The sequence below is a fragment of the Medicago sativa genome, chromosome 3 (genome assembly GCF_051527215.1).
Source record: "Medicago sativa cultivar Bolivia chromosome 3, Bolivia_mono, whole genome shotgun sequence".
NCBI classification, from domain to species: domain Eukaryota; kingdom Viridiplantae; phylum Streptophyta; class Magnoliopsida; order Fabales; family Fabaceae; genus Medicago; species Medicago sativa.
Genome location: NC_140751.1, coordinates 52,590,969 through 52,604,607, shown reverse-complemented (window position 1 = coordinate 52,604,607; position 13,639 = coordinate 52,590,969). Strand labels below are relative to the sequence as shown.

The 13,639-nt window shown below is 33.0% G+C and overlaps 2 protein-coding genes across 3 annotated transcripts; one reads left to right on the top strand and one right to left on the bottom strand.

The window, feature by feature from the left end:
• Window positions 1–518: 518 nt before the first annotated feature.
• On the bottom strand, window positions 519–3,444 carry LOC146938237 (F-box/LRR-repeat protein At3g26922-like). Its single transcript, XM_085752228.1, has 4 exons — window positions 3,272–3,444; window positions 2,123–3,151; window positions 1,689–1,994; window positions 519–1,108 (listed from the first exon to the last, which is right to left on the bottom strand). Exons 2-3 carry the CDS (start codon window positions 3,137–3,139, stop codon window positions 1,692–1,694), a joined length of 1,320 nt encoding a protein of 439 aa, XP_085608354.1. The 5' UTR covers window positions 3,140–3,151; window positions 3,272–3,444; the 3' UTR covers window positions 519–1,108; window positions 1,689–1,691.
• Window positions 3,445–4,487: 1,043 nt separating this feature from the next.
• On the top strand, window positions 4,488–13,380 carry AT-HF (HIS HF). 2 transcript variants are annotated; one of them, XM_085752226.1, is made up of 19 exons: window positions 4,488–4,686; window positions 4,783–4,865; window positions 5,588–5,682; window positions 6,506–6,609; window positions 7,723–7,892; window positions 8,007–8,121; window positions 9,282–9,337; window positions 9,441–9,476; window positions 9,584–9,682; window positions 9,887–9,949; window positions 10,034–10,096; window positions 10,203–10,285; window positions 10,432–10,540; window positions 10,624–10,677; window positions 10,948–11,035; window positions 11,342–11,379; window positions 11,962–12,067; window positions 12,371–12,537; window positions 13,062–13,380. In XM_085752226.1, the coding sequence occupies exons 1-19, from the start codon at window positions 4,530–4,532 to the stop codon at window positions 13,119–13,121; spliced, it is 1,746 nt and encodes a 581-aa protein (XP_085608352.1). In that variant the 5' UTR covers window positions 4,488–4,529; the 3' UTR covers window positions 13,122–13,380. The 2 variants fall into 2 exon arrangements, with proteins under 2 accessions (XP_085608352.1, XP_085608351.1); XM_085752225.1 differs by having other exon boundaries at window positions 9,438–9,476.
• The last annotated feature ends 259 nt before the right edge of the window (window positions 13,381–13,639 follow it).

Sequence of the window (13,639 nt, the reverse complement as noted above, 5' to 3'; positions counted from 1 at the left end):
TTTCCCACCAAAGGGAGAAGGAGGAAAAATAGTATGAATTTTTGAATAGATGATGCTAATCTCAGATGCAAACTGCATGTAAGCTAGATAGTAGATACTAACTCAAACTGGTTGTGCGTTGCGTTAGATGCACAAAAGATTTTTGCAAGTTGGGAACACAGTTAACTCACTCAAATCTCAGCTTTGAACATCATATAAGCTTTTGAACATCATATAAGCTAGAAGTTAATTCTTATTATCCATCATGTGATCAAAGAAGCGAGAAACCCTTTTGTGGAATATCAAGAAGCAAACTAATTTTTTGCGCATCCACTTATATTGAATCTGGACATTTATATGCAGCTTATAGAGAATTATGTTAGCTAAAAGACTCTTCCATTTATATTTTGGTGATCACAACACACTTCCATTTACAAGTGCACCAGAAACTCTAGGTTGAGAACCTGTTAAGTTGTGAGTAGTAAATATCATAGCCGTATAGGCAAATATTAAGAACTTTGCTCTTCACACCATCAGCGTATACAAAATAAATTCTATTTTTTGGGGTCAAAACGTTTTAAAGTTTGATACAAGCCTATTTCTATGAATAACCAAAATGATTTTACCAGCTATTACAATCCAAGAACATCATCAAATATGAAACTAGCACACTACAAAACTATAAAATGAAACTTGCACACTACAAAACTATAAAACTGATATTCAAAATAGCTAGCAAATTAATCCATCCTTGGTACAAGACAGTTTATCAATCACCAAAGTTTTATCTCTAAAATTCATGCTAGACTTTGATCTCAATGAAAACCCAAATACTCAAGAAAGATCATCAAACAATACATACATAAACAAAATTCGGTACTTCAAGTTTTAAACCAGCATCAATATTGAATATTAAACACCGTTGGGCCTGAACTGCCACCGTTACACAACTTTCTCAACTGTCTTGTACCATTGCTTCTACAGCTACATGAATAATATCCGACAAAGGGACCATTGCCTATAACCCCCAATAAATGGATCACTTAATATCTTCTAATCAAAGTTTCCAATTATGTATGTACATACTTGTATTGCATTTGAACTCTGAAAGACTATAACAACCGGGTTCCTGTCGATCAAATAAGGTCATGTAAGAAGCAAGAAGTCAAATGAAGCTATAGAGAATTATGTTACCTACACAACTCTTACAAATGTACCAGAAGCTCCATTTTAATTTCATAAGGCAAGTTCAAGTGGGAGCAGGTAACTTGAACTCAAACAAAGCACCAGTTCAGTGGTACAAGTTGTGAGTAACAGAGTCTTGTAATAGATAACAACATAAGCAAAAATTGTATGATCAACGATAAATAATAGAATACTATAAGTTAGTTTGTGTAATTATTTCAACTAGCACTTATTAAAAAGGAAGAAAAACAATGAGATAATCTTATAAATGGTTGAAATATTTATATAACTTCACTCACAAATTAAAATGAATTCATCCGCCTAAAATATTTCATAAGCTCCCTTCATTAGATTCTCCATGAATATAAAAAAAATGTATTCGGTGTTTTTGTTAGTTCAAAATTTGGAAAAACTACTGTATTACTTATCTCAGTTGAGAAGTTCCTGTAACCTAGATAGATCGAAATGTCTTGGTCTCGATAAACAGTAATATAGAATGAAAGAGAAAAAAAAATAAAACAAACCAATTATAAATGTCTTGATCTAATCATTTTTTGTGTGCAATCTATGAATTCAACATCTGCTGAGGGCGAATTTTGACGCAAGAAGTCTACTATCCCATCAGGTACTGTTGGAGACGGTTCGGTTCCTGATTCATATGCTTTTTTTAACCTGGCAGCTTCTTTCTTTGTTATCACTGTCTGTAACTTAACCTTGCATAGTGTCAAGCGAAATCCATACAGAATTTCGTCAACTTTCACTATCAATGACTTCAAGTTTCCCAAGGAAGGGAATTTAATCTTGAACAGATCGGGAATTAAGTTGAGAACCTAAGCAATGAGGGACACAAGCGGATTAGTCTAATTGATTCAAATATTTTTTTATGAAGTTTTAGAACCAAGAAAAAAGTATCTTAAGAAAGCAAAAATAGCCTCAAAACATGGATAAGTTAGAGTACCTGAAGAGTAGTTGCGGTGACTGTCAAGGATTTTATATCAGCAAACTCTATGAGCCAGCTTAATAGAACCCAAGGAGGCGAATATTGACAATCTGATTCTACTTCTGCATGAATATCTACATGTTTAAGAGACGAAATATCGCTCCCAGAGATTTCCTGAAAAGGATTACCACAAAAAGTAAAAGTACAAAGACTTGGAGTACGTAGATCAATTTTGTAACAGCTGTACTTGTTATCATACAGAGTTAAATTGACAAGTGTCGCACTTGATATGCAAAGAGTTTGTGCACCCCTCACATCAGAATTAGAAATGAGCAAACTATTCAACCTGTTAAAGGCCGAAAATGGCTCAGCACGGTCATTATCGCCAACACAAAATCTGAAATTTTGTAGATGCAAGCTAGTTAATGCCGGCAAATGAAGAGAATCCGGAAACAGATTTTCATGATTTGAATAGATACAAAGCTTAAGATATGTTAATGCCGGCAAACTGAGACAGTTTGGAAACTGTGTTTTACGCTCGGCGTCAGAGTAAACAGAAAGCTTAAGATGTGTCAAACTCTGAAACGAAAATAAGCTAGTCGGAATTAATGAAATGTTGCTAGTGACATTAAGTCGTAATCGCTGGACATTGTGTTTAATGGCGTAATTCACAATCCTTTTGAGTATGTGAGGCTCTAAGCGACCAATGTGACGCTTAAAATCAAGAGCCTCTAATGTGATAGAGGGATCGCGAAGAGATAAAATCTTAAACACAAATTTGGTGAATATCTTGTAAGTTCTGAAGTCTCTGCAATGTAATCTAAGAACTGGTAGACGTTTCCAGAGATCGTTATATCTTGTGGATAAAACACAAGTTTGAACGGCGTTTTGGGCATTTAAAAAGGAGAGTATGTGAAGGATAACACTTTCGGGTAAATCACTCAGTCTGTCTTCATTTTCAGGCTCGTTGCTGAGCTTAACTTTCTTCGTCGTTGGTGGCGTAAGAATCGTTATCTCGTCCTCTGAATAAGACATTTGGATTTGTACCTAATAATAATAATAATAATCATAAAAAGGTTGAAACAAAAGGGATTGTTATTTTGTGCAATTGAGGAATTTCTTCAGCTAAATATCGAACAGAGAATAAATGGTAGAAATAAGGAATACCTGATGAGTTGTGATTGAGATATTTGATCTGAAAGAATCTGGAGCGACGACAGTGAGGACTGGAGTGGATACAATGGATCTCAATGATTAACTTCAAGTTTTCTAGGGTTTGAGCGGAAGAGAGATTTTTTTTTTTTTCTTGAGCGGAAGGGAGATGTAATGGACAAATAAAACTAATAAAGAGTGTTAAGGGGACTTTTTATCACATATTTTTTTAAGGCTCAGTTTGTTTAAGATTTTTAAAAAAAAAAAATTTAAAAAAAAACCACTTTCTTTTTATTTTTAAGTGTTTGTTTAGGATTTTAAAAAAAAATCATTTTATTAAAAAAATCTATTTTGATCTTAAAATGAAAAGCTATTAGGATTAACTTTTTTCAAAATCTATTTTTTTAAACAACAAGGAGGTAACACATGTACAAGTCGAAACTCATTTTTTCAAAAAAAAAATGGAATTTAATAGGTAGTAGGCAAACAAAAATAACTTCAGATTGTTTTTAAAATCTCTAAAAAATAAATCTCTAGATTCTTTTATCATATAATCTATTATTTTTTAAAGCTGAAACAAATGCACTCTTAGTTAGGCATGACAACAAAACTCATACATGTGGTTACCCACCCAAACCATACCCAATTTGACAGGTTTTCCTCGTTTTGACTAGGTTTGTGTATGTGTATGGGTTTCGGTCTAATAAATATTAAAGTGAATATATTGTTGGATAATCCATTACAATATTTCTCTAAAGATATGATTCAATTTCTCATCCCCGTTGGGTATGAGTAGGATAACAGGTAAGTATATGAGAATCAGATATGGGGAAGGGGAATGTAAAATCCGTCCCTATCCCGCCTTATTGCCATGCCTACTCTTAGTCAACAATCCTTCGTAATTTTTAATGAAATATTTCAGAAATTAGTAAAATATTATCACTCTGTTTTCATAAACTTAGTTTAATTGATAGAAAAAGTACAATAATAATATATATAAAGTCGATGTTTAAACTTCATACACTTCATTTATTCATCTTAGAAATGTGAATTTCTTACTATTTGACAGAAATAATATTCTCACAATGCCAAAAAAAATTAATTTTTTCAATAAAACATGAAATAAAAATATAAATTAAATTTTTTATTGCGTAAAAACACACACGTGGTGTGACACACTTGCAGCTGACTTTGTTTCTACTTACAGACCAAATCTCCCATTTCAGCTGCTAAAGCGACGCCGAAATTGTCTCACCTGCTCATTCAACAAACAATGGAGGCGCCGCCGTTAACACCGTCATACTCCCCTACTTCCCTCCTCCTCCGTCACAAAAACCCACTCTCCTTCACCACATTCCCACTCTCTCGCAATCTCAAAAACCCAACAAATTTCTCTATTCGTGCTTCATCTTCTACTTCCACTGATTCTGGTTTGTTTTCTCTTTCTATCAATACCCTTTTGAGAAAAAAATAGTTTTTTTTTTTATTTGTTCTAAACAATGATTATGTTTTTTATTTGTTTTTAGTTGTGACTTTGCTTGATTATGGTGCTGGCAATGTTCGGAGTGTTAGGAATGCTATCAAATTCCTTGGATTTGAAATCAAAGATGTAAGCTTTCTACTTCATTTGGTAGTGTGTGTTTGGTTTTGCAGTGATAAAAATTGATTTTGAATGATTCTGTTTTGTAATTGAGTTGAATGTGAAGTGTTTATGTTCGATTGAGTAAACCACTAAATTAGTCCGGTCGTTTTCAAATAGGTCTTTGTGATTATGAATATTCGAATAAGGTCTTTACTATGTCAAATTGGACTCAGATTAATGATTTGAGTAAACCACTGAATTAGTTTCGGAGATCTTATACTGTACTCATATTACTCCTTCTTAGAGGATGATAGGGACTAAATTGATTGATAGCAAGTGGTTAAAATATATATACATAATTGGTAGTAAATGGTTAAATACAGGGATCAACTTGACAATTTACTAGAGTTTGGGGTCTTTTGGAAATCTATATAATCTTAGCGACTTATTTTGAGAACACCTACAACGTTAAGGACTAATTTGCGGTTTACTCGTTCATGTTTGGACACCAACTAAAAGTTAGTTGGACAATAAATTTGAGTGTAAAAATCATGTTTGGACTTTAGAATCAAAAACTACAAGTCCTAGATTCAATTCTAGAGGCAAAATCAATTTCAATCAACATTAACCAAACATGTCATAATCAATTTTATGTATCTGGAAACAATTTTGGCTTCCTACTATGAAACCAAACGAATGGGTTGTTTTTTATGATGTGTTCATGAATTTGAAACAACTGTATTTGATAGGTTCAAACCCCAGAAGACATTTTGAATGCAAGCCGTTTAGTCTTTCCGGGTGTTGGAGCATTTGCACCTGCTATGGAGGTGTTAAGTAAAACTGGGTAATTTTTATTCTTGCCTTTTTTTCTTCTCAATTTATTTATTGATGATTTAGTAATTAGTTGTAATATTACGCCTGTGGGGAGATATATGTGCTGACGGGATTTTGAAAAGCGGTCGCGGATAATGATTGCGGTCGCATTGCGATCCCTGATATAATAGAGAGTCACAGTCTATTGCAGACGATGCAGCCTCAATTGTGGTTGCATTGCGTTTTTGTCAACATCAAAAACTGTTATGTCGCTGCTCAGATCGTAGTCTCAAATCTTTATTAAAAACACTGTCTATTGGATTAAAGTAGTAGGTTTGTGAAGGAAAACAAAGGACAATTACTTTAAATTATGCAATGCCACACAAATGTTAATCTTCACTCTTTTTTTATTTGATGTATATTTACTATGTACATTAAGAATGAGTTGGACCAAGACTCCTATTATGTGTTGTAATTTACAACTACTGTACTAATTTCTAAGTATGGTATGGTGTTGAATTTTTGGGGATAATCAGGTTAGAAAGAGTTAGTGGTTGTTGAATAATGCATACATTTAGTATTATACATTATGTATAAATGTATGAATCAAACTTGTTTTGTACATCTAACATGCCGTTCAAATAAAACAATGTCTCGTTGTGTCTGTACTCTTTATTTATGCTGAATTTACTCTAGGCATTGTTAGGTATACGTTCAGTGTTGTTTTGAAGAAATTTTAGTTTTGATCTTTGAGCGTTTATACTCTTAAGTTTTAGGCTTTTTGCACAAGTCCAATGTTATATTTTATCATTCATTTTAGTGTAGATCTTCAAGCAGTGTCGTAACTTTTGCAGGATGGGTGAAGCACTTTGTTCATATATTGAAAAGGATCGCCCATTTTTAGGCATTTGTCTTGGACTTCAATTGCTTTTTGAATCTAGTGAAGAGAATGGACCAAGTCAGTTCCTCTTTTATTATTATTGTTGTTGTTGTTGTTGTTGCTATTATTATTATTTTATATTTGATAATCCTTTAACTACTCTCTCAACATTTTAGTATTATGGCATAAATGGTTACCAAGATTTTGTCCAAGTCGATGTGAAATTACACAATGCTTTTGATCTATAAATAATATATATGCTTCAATAAAAAAAAATTATATGAAAGTGTAACTGCTATTTTCTTTCATCTCATATTTGAAAGATTTTTCATTTAGGCCAGTTCAAATGGATAAAATTTACGCTTACGATGCGCACAGAGAAACCTTGGAGCGATAGGATTTTTTATGGGGCGGGGGGTTAACTGGGATCAAATCATCCTATAATCAGTTCATGAATCTGGGATCAATCTGATTAAGAAATGGGAATGCTGTGTATGTCACACATAGGATTATTTTAAGCTAGTTGGATCTGATGGAAAGAATCTCAGGTACAATTTCGATCACCAATTGTCTTCAAATCGAAGTTAGTGAAATTATAGCGGACAACTATGTGGCCAATGGTGATGTTCTTTGATGGTCCAGTAATGAATATTGGGAAAGTGCTAGCAAGAGCAACAAAAAGTTTACTCATATGAGTAATGAGGCAAATGAGTAGATATACACGAATATATACGTTCAGTGTTGCAGCACCAATTGATGAGAAGATGGTTGAAACTGCATTAAGACGATTTGACCATGGTAAAACTCCATAGAGGAAAATCAAATGGAGACTTGCATAAGATGATTTAACTTTTTTTATAGTGAGAATATTGGATCAAATGCAAAATAGTTTGATCTAAATTGGTAGAGGAAGATCATAGTAAAATAAGTAAAAAAAGCCCGGCTTTGATATTAAAATTTTGTTATTTTGATAGAGTCCAATGGGGTAGATTATTTCTTGTAGCTGACTCCATTTATTGTGATATAATGATTGTTTGAATTCTTTAAGTACATGTTTGGTTTGGAGATATTATTATTCGTACTTGTCATATTTCATTAATTTTAATCAAGGTGTTACTTCTAAAAGTTTTTTTATCAATACATTTTTCTCTTAACTGAAGTATTGAATGGACAAATGTACTTGTGAATCAGTAAAAGGTCTTGGCTTAATACCTGGAACCGTTGGGCGATTTGATTCATCAAATGGTTTTAGAGTACCACATATTGGATGGAATGCTTTACAAATCACAAAGGACTCAGAAATTTTGGATGATGTTGGAAACCACCATGTCTATTTTGTGCATTCTTACCGTGCCATGCCTGTATGTTTCCACTTTTCTCTAGAAATCTCCATGTTACTCTGGCTGTCACATTCACATTCTTTGTCTTTATGGTTTGTGAATTGTTAAAGTAATCTGATTTGTTTCATTTCTCAGTCAGATGATAACAAAGATTGGGTATCCTCCACCTGTGACTATGGTGATAAATTTATAGCATCTATTAGAAGAGGAAATGTGCATGCAGTTCAGTTCCATCCAGAGAAGAGTGGAGGCAAGTTTTATCTTCCTAACCAATCTAGTTTTTTGGTATTTTTCTTATTTCTGTTTTTTCTTAAGGAATAGCTAGTGTTGTCGAGTATCAGCCATGGTCGATGTTTTGACAACCGCCATGGCCAATTTTAGTAGAATGTGTTTTATGGCGGATCAAAATGGCATATTTTTGGCTTTCCGCCATCCGTAATCGATAACACTGAATATACCAATCCTTAAATCACGTAGACCGCAATCGTTATTGAAGTTTATACTCTATTAGCTTTGTAATCAGTGTTGTCTAATAGCGGCGATATAGCACTGCAACATAGAAGATTTTGATGAACCCTCAACCTCAATGAAAACCACGACACTATCCTAGTTTCGCTATTAGGGTGATAGCGGTCGCTAGTTTCTACTAGCTGATGTAGCGGCAATAGCAGAAGTAGAGAGTTTTAGGGTGTTTTAAAATAATAAAACTGAAGAATCGGATTGTTTTCCAAATAGGACCTATTTGTAAAATAGAAAAACTAAAGTGTTAAAAGAGTATGTGTTACCTCTACATTCACTGTAATGCACAAACCTTTCAATATGTAAGCTATAGTCTGCATACATTCCCTGCTTTATCTTTATGCAGCATACTTTTTCATATGTGATTGACTTATTTCAACCGCTATGCAGCCTCCACTATTTATTTCACATAGTAGATATTTGGCATTCTTCTATTTATTGTTTACACTGCTTGTAATCGGATTCTGCTTGTGTGGGGAATAAATTTATGTAATCAACATTACATCATTTTTAAATTGAAGTCATACACTTGCATATAGTTTTGTATAATTTCTGCTCCCTTTAATTTGAAAGAATAATTGAAGGATGATCTTAGGTTCTAAATTAACTTGGAAAAAAAGTGAAATGAAAGCGGGAAAAATAGGAAACTCTAATTCAGTTCAAAAAGATTTTTTTTCTCAATGTTATTCATATGATTTGAGTTTCCAGTCTTTATTGGCTCTTGGAAGAATACTGAAATACACATCACTTCAAATTCTACGTCTTTTATTTGGGAGAATACAATAGTTCTAGAAGATATATTTATTTTTATATAGAGCTAAAGATAAATCATGTTTCCTCCTTTTCGTGGCTGGCTCATTCTTTTACTGATTTCTGAAATGAAACTTTCAGATGTTGGTCTCTCTATTTTGAGAAGATTCTTGTATCCAAATTCAAGTGTGGCAAAGGTGGGCTTCATACCTTTCTATGAACATCTTATGAATCACTATTATTATGATCATTTTGACTTATGGTGACTAACCATTTGTGATATTCACTTGAAGACAGAAGACTGGTGAGGGCAAAGCTTCAAAACTTGCAAAAAGGGTAATAGTCATCAAAATCCCTTTCTAATTTTAACTAATTTATATGTATGCTCAGCCTCTTCAATGTTTTCGTTATTTTGATTTGCTAACAAAGCATTGTCTATGAAGGTGATTGCTTGTCTCGATGTGAGAGCAAATGATAACGGGGACCTTGTTGTAACCAAAGGAGACCAGTATGATGTAAGAGAAAATACAAAAGAGAACGAGGTAACAGAGATAATACTCATTTTTTTCCATAAAATTTACAATATTTAGGGGTTTTCTAATAGAGCATATGTCAAGATATAAATGGAAACTATTATTTGGTTTGGATTATTAAATAATTTTCTATAAGTTGCGACATGAATTATTGTTATTAAAGAGAAAATTGTATGTTTATTTATCATCTAATGATACTGTTTTAATTTTCAGGTTAGGAATCTTGGCAAGCCAGTTGAGCTTGCTCAACAGTACTATAAAGATGGAGCTGATGAGGTAATAACACCTTTGACAATTTGGTTGTTTTCACATATATTACGAAGCATCTTCTTTCCAACTAACGTTCAACCTTCAATCCAGGTCAGCTTTCTAAACATTACTGGATTTCGCGACTTCCCTCTTGGTGATCTACCAATGTTGCAGGTTTGTGAAATGTTCCCAAATGCTGATTTTTAATTTTTACAGTCTGTGCTGATTGAATTTTATCTAATATTTATTGGAGTTTCATTCTCACTATGGTTCTTCATAGGTATTGCGATACACATCAGAAAATGTTTTTGTGCCCTTAACAGTTGGTGGTGGAATTCGAGATTTTACAGATTCTAAGGGAAGGTATTATTATTACTAACCTTTATACCAAATTAGAGATGTTTCACTACATTTTTTTCTCCAATTTAAATTGTCCGCTTTTACTGTTGTATGTTTGTGTTTATGCTCAGAAATTTTATAATTGTTTCCATGAAATACCTAAATTGTAGGCACTATTCTAGTTTGGAAGTAGCTGCAGAATATTTTAGGTCTGGGGCTGACAAGATATCCATTGGAAGTGATGCAGTTTATGCTGCCGAAGAATATTTAAGAACTGGAGTATGGAATTCAACCTATTGCTTATTTCTATTGATATCCTCTAAATCGTGCTATCTCTGATGTTGCAATGACTGTCATATTAGGTAAAAACAGGGAAGACCAGCTTAGAGCAGATATCAAGAGTTTATGGGAATCAGGTAAGCTAACAGCCAATGGTCATGCTTACTTCTATATTTCCCCCCTTATCCATGTAAATACAAGTACTTGATGAAACTCCCTGAACGTGCATGTACCATTATCCTCCCCTCTCCTTTTCATTATTACCGTGTTCATTCAAATTAATGTATATCAGTATATGTTACTGAAGCTGATCATATTTCATGCCAACTACTCTGTGTGTTTTTGTTCCATTTGATACTTGATGTAATGATGAATTGACCATATACCAATTTATTTTCAATTTGCAGGCAGTGGTTGTTAGTATTGATCCCCGTAGGGTTTACGTAAACAATCCAAATGATGTGCAATTCCAGACCATAAAGGTTTCAAGTCCAGGTGAAGTTTTTTCCATTTCTTCCTGCTTTTAATATTTTTGTGTAAGTTATCTAAATTGGTTGAATCATACCTTAATAATTAATGAGATACATAGGTCAATTGCAAGTAGGAAAATCTGGCATCTTTAGGTTTGGTCCTGAAGAATTATGCCCAGTACTTGTTTGAAGTAGGATGTCCTATGGATGTATTATATTCTCTTCTATTGTTACTTTGCCTCTTTTTCCTTGTGAGTGCACTTTAAGATGAAAAACTGAGATGATGTTTCATGAAAATTAATACTCAAAAACAACTTTATGTTGGTTTCAGGTCCAAATGGAGAAGAATATGCCTGGTATCAGTGTACAGTAAGTTTATTATCTCTCTTCACTAACTTTTTTGAACATGTTCACTAAGCTAGATCTCTTAGTCTTGTTTTTCTTTCATTTAAACATTGCACCGTTATAAATAGACATTGCTAGAGGGGCAACTTATAATTGATTCTTCCTGTCATACAAAACTTGACCAGACACAACAAGGGATATATAATTTCAGAAGTAGTAGTTTTCTAGGGAATAAAAATATTAAGGATGTCCGATGTAAAAAATAGAGGTTTCATGACTAAGTAACGGTTTTAGTACTTTAGAGATAACAAGAATCAAAACAAAACTTGTCATTAGAAATGTAAAATGTAAATGATATAAAATGAGTAGTAATCTAACATGAAAAAAATGTGAAAGTAACACCATTGAAAATATATATCGTAAATTGGTTTAGATGTGGTAGACCTCATTTTGAAATATTATTGCTTAACAAGAATTGGATCATCGCGAGATTATAATTCATGGGTCTCTTAGAATTTCGTCCGAGGGATATAATGAAAATAAATTCATTTGACTACTTGCTTCCTGAAATTCTTGTCTCACAATACTTCTTTTGTCTATTGTAAGGTTAATGGGGGGCGAGAAGGTCGGCCAATTGGTGCTTATGAACTGGCAAAAGCTGTTGAAGAACTTGGTGCTGGTGAAATACTATTAAATTGCATCGATTGTGATGGTCAGTCTCACTCTATCTTTTACCTGATTTTACTGTTTTGATAAGGTTTCATTAGCTGTTAAATTTCACTGTTTGGAAATGTTTAATTGTTTTCAATACCATCATCATCAATGAATATTTTTTTGACAGAATCATTATCGATGAATTTAAATAAATAAAAATGGCAATCTGCGCTGATTTCTTAACTAAATGACTGAGTCAGTCTTCCCGATTGAGGCAATCTGCGCTGATACCTCTAGCCGGCCTTTATACTTGTCATTCTTTCTAATTTGTGTATGTCTATTGTTGTTATCAATATTTCAGGTCAAGGAAAAGGATTCGATGTAGATTTAATTAAGTTGATCTCAGATGCTGTTAATATCCCTGTGATTGCAAGCAGTGGTGCTGGTGTTCCTGATCATTTTTCCGATGTGTTCACTAAAACAAATGCATCCGCTGCACTTGCTGCTGGCATTTTTCATAGGAAGGAGGTATAACGTCTGTTTTATTAATTTCTTATTGCGAGGGGAATTTTTGTTGCCGTAGTTCAGTGCATATGGCCAATGGCCATATTACTCTTCATCCTTCAACATTTGTTGCTTACCTTCTTTTTGGTGTCAATTTAATCTATTAGTGATCAATCATTCCATTAATAAGCTTTAAGGGAAAAACAAATACTTCTATGTTAATGTAATAGCATTTTTGAAAACTTTGTTTTTATTTTTACTTGCACAAAAGTGAGAACTTTTTTTATGCGAGAGGAGTAAATCATGACCATTAAAACAGCATGAGGTGACTTAAAAAAAGAGCCATGTGACCATTTAAACAACTTTAAATCTTGACCATCCATGTATGTGATAATGCGACAATTATATAATGTTATATCTTGACCATCTATATAGGGTGAATATGGCAAATATTTAACTTACACTCATTCAGAAAGGAAAAAAAAGTTATTTTCATTAATTCAAAGATGTTATTGAGGCACTGAATTTGAACTTTTCATAAACTGCAGGTACCTATTCAGTCAGTGAAAGAACATTTGTTGAATGAAGGCATAGAAGTCCGAATCTGAACTTTACTTATTAGTGATTATATTCAAGATGCACTATTTAATAAGCAAACCCTGTTGTATGTTATAGCATTTAAAATCTCAAAATTTTCAGAATGTGACATTTTTCTAGTATGATCTTTCATACAGTATTTACTTCTACCTTTTACCATTTGCTTTTACAAAATTTCTGTGACTCTTTGGTACAGGTTTTGATGTTTATCATGTATATCTGATCTTTGGTTATATATGATGATATGATAATGACGCATGGTTGAAAATATTCTTGAAATCATGTAATTTGCTGCTTTTTCATTTGTTTTGAATTTTCATAATTGAAACATAGTGCTACCTCCTCTGTACTTTTTTACAATAAACAATTTGATAACTATTTTGGTCTTAAATATAAAATATATACCATATGTTTCCAAATCTCTCACCAATGAAAATTAGATTTGTAGGGCAAGTATCGACGGCAACTAATAACTAAAATAACTACAAGCAACATCAAATCTGGATCTAATCTATTAACCAAGTGTAAA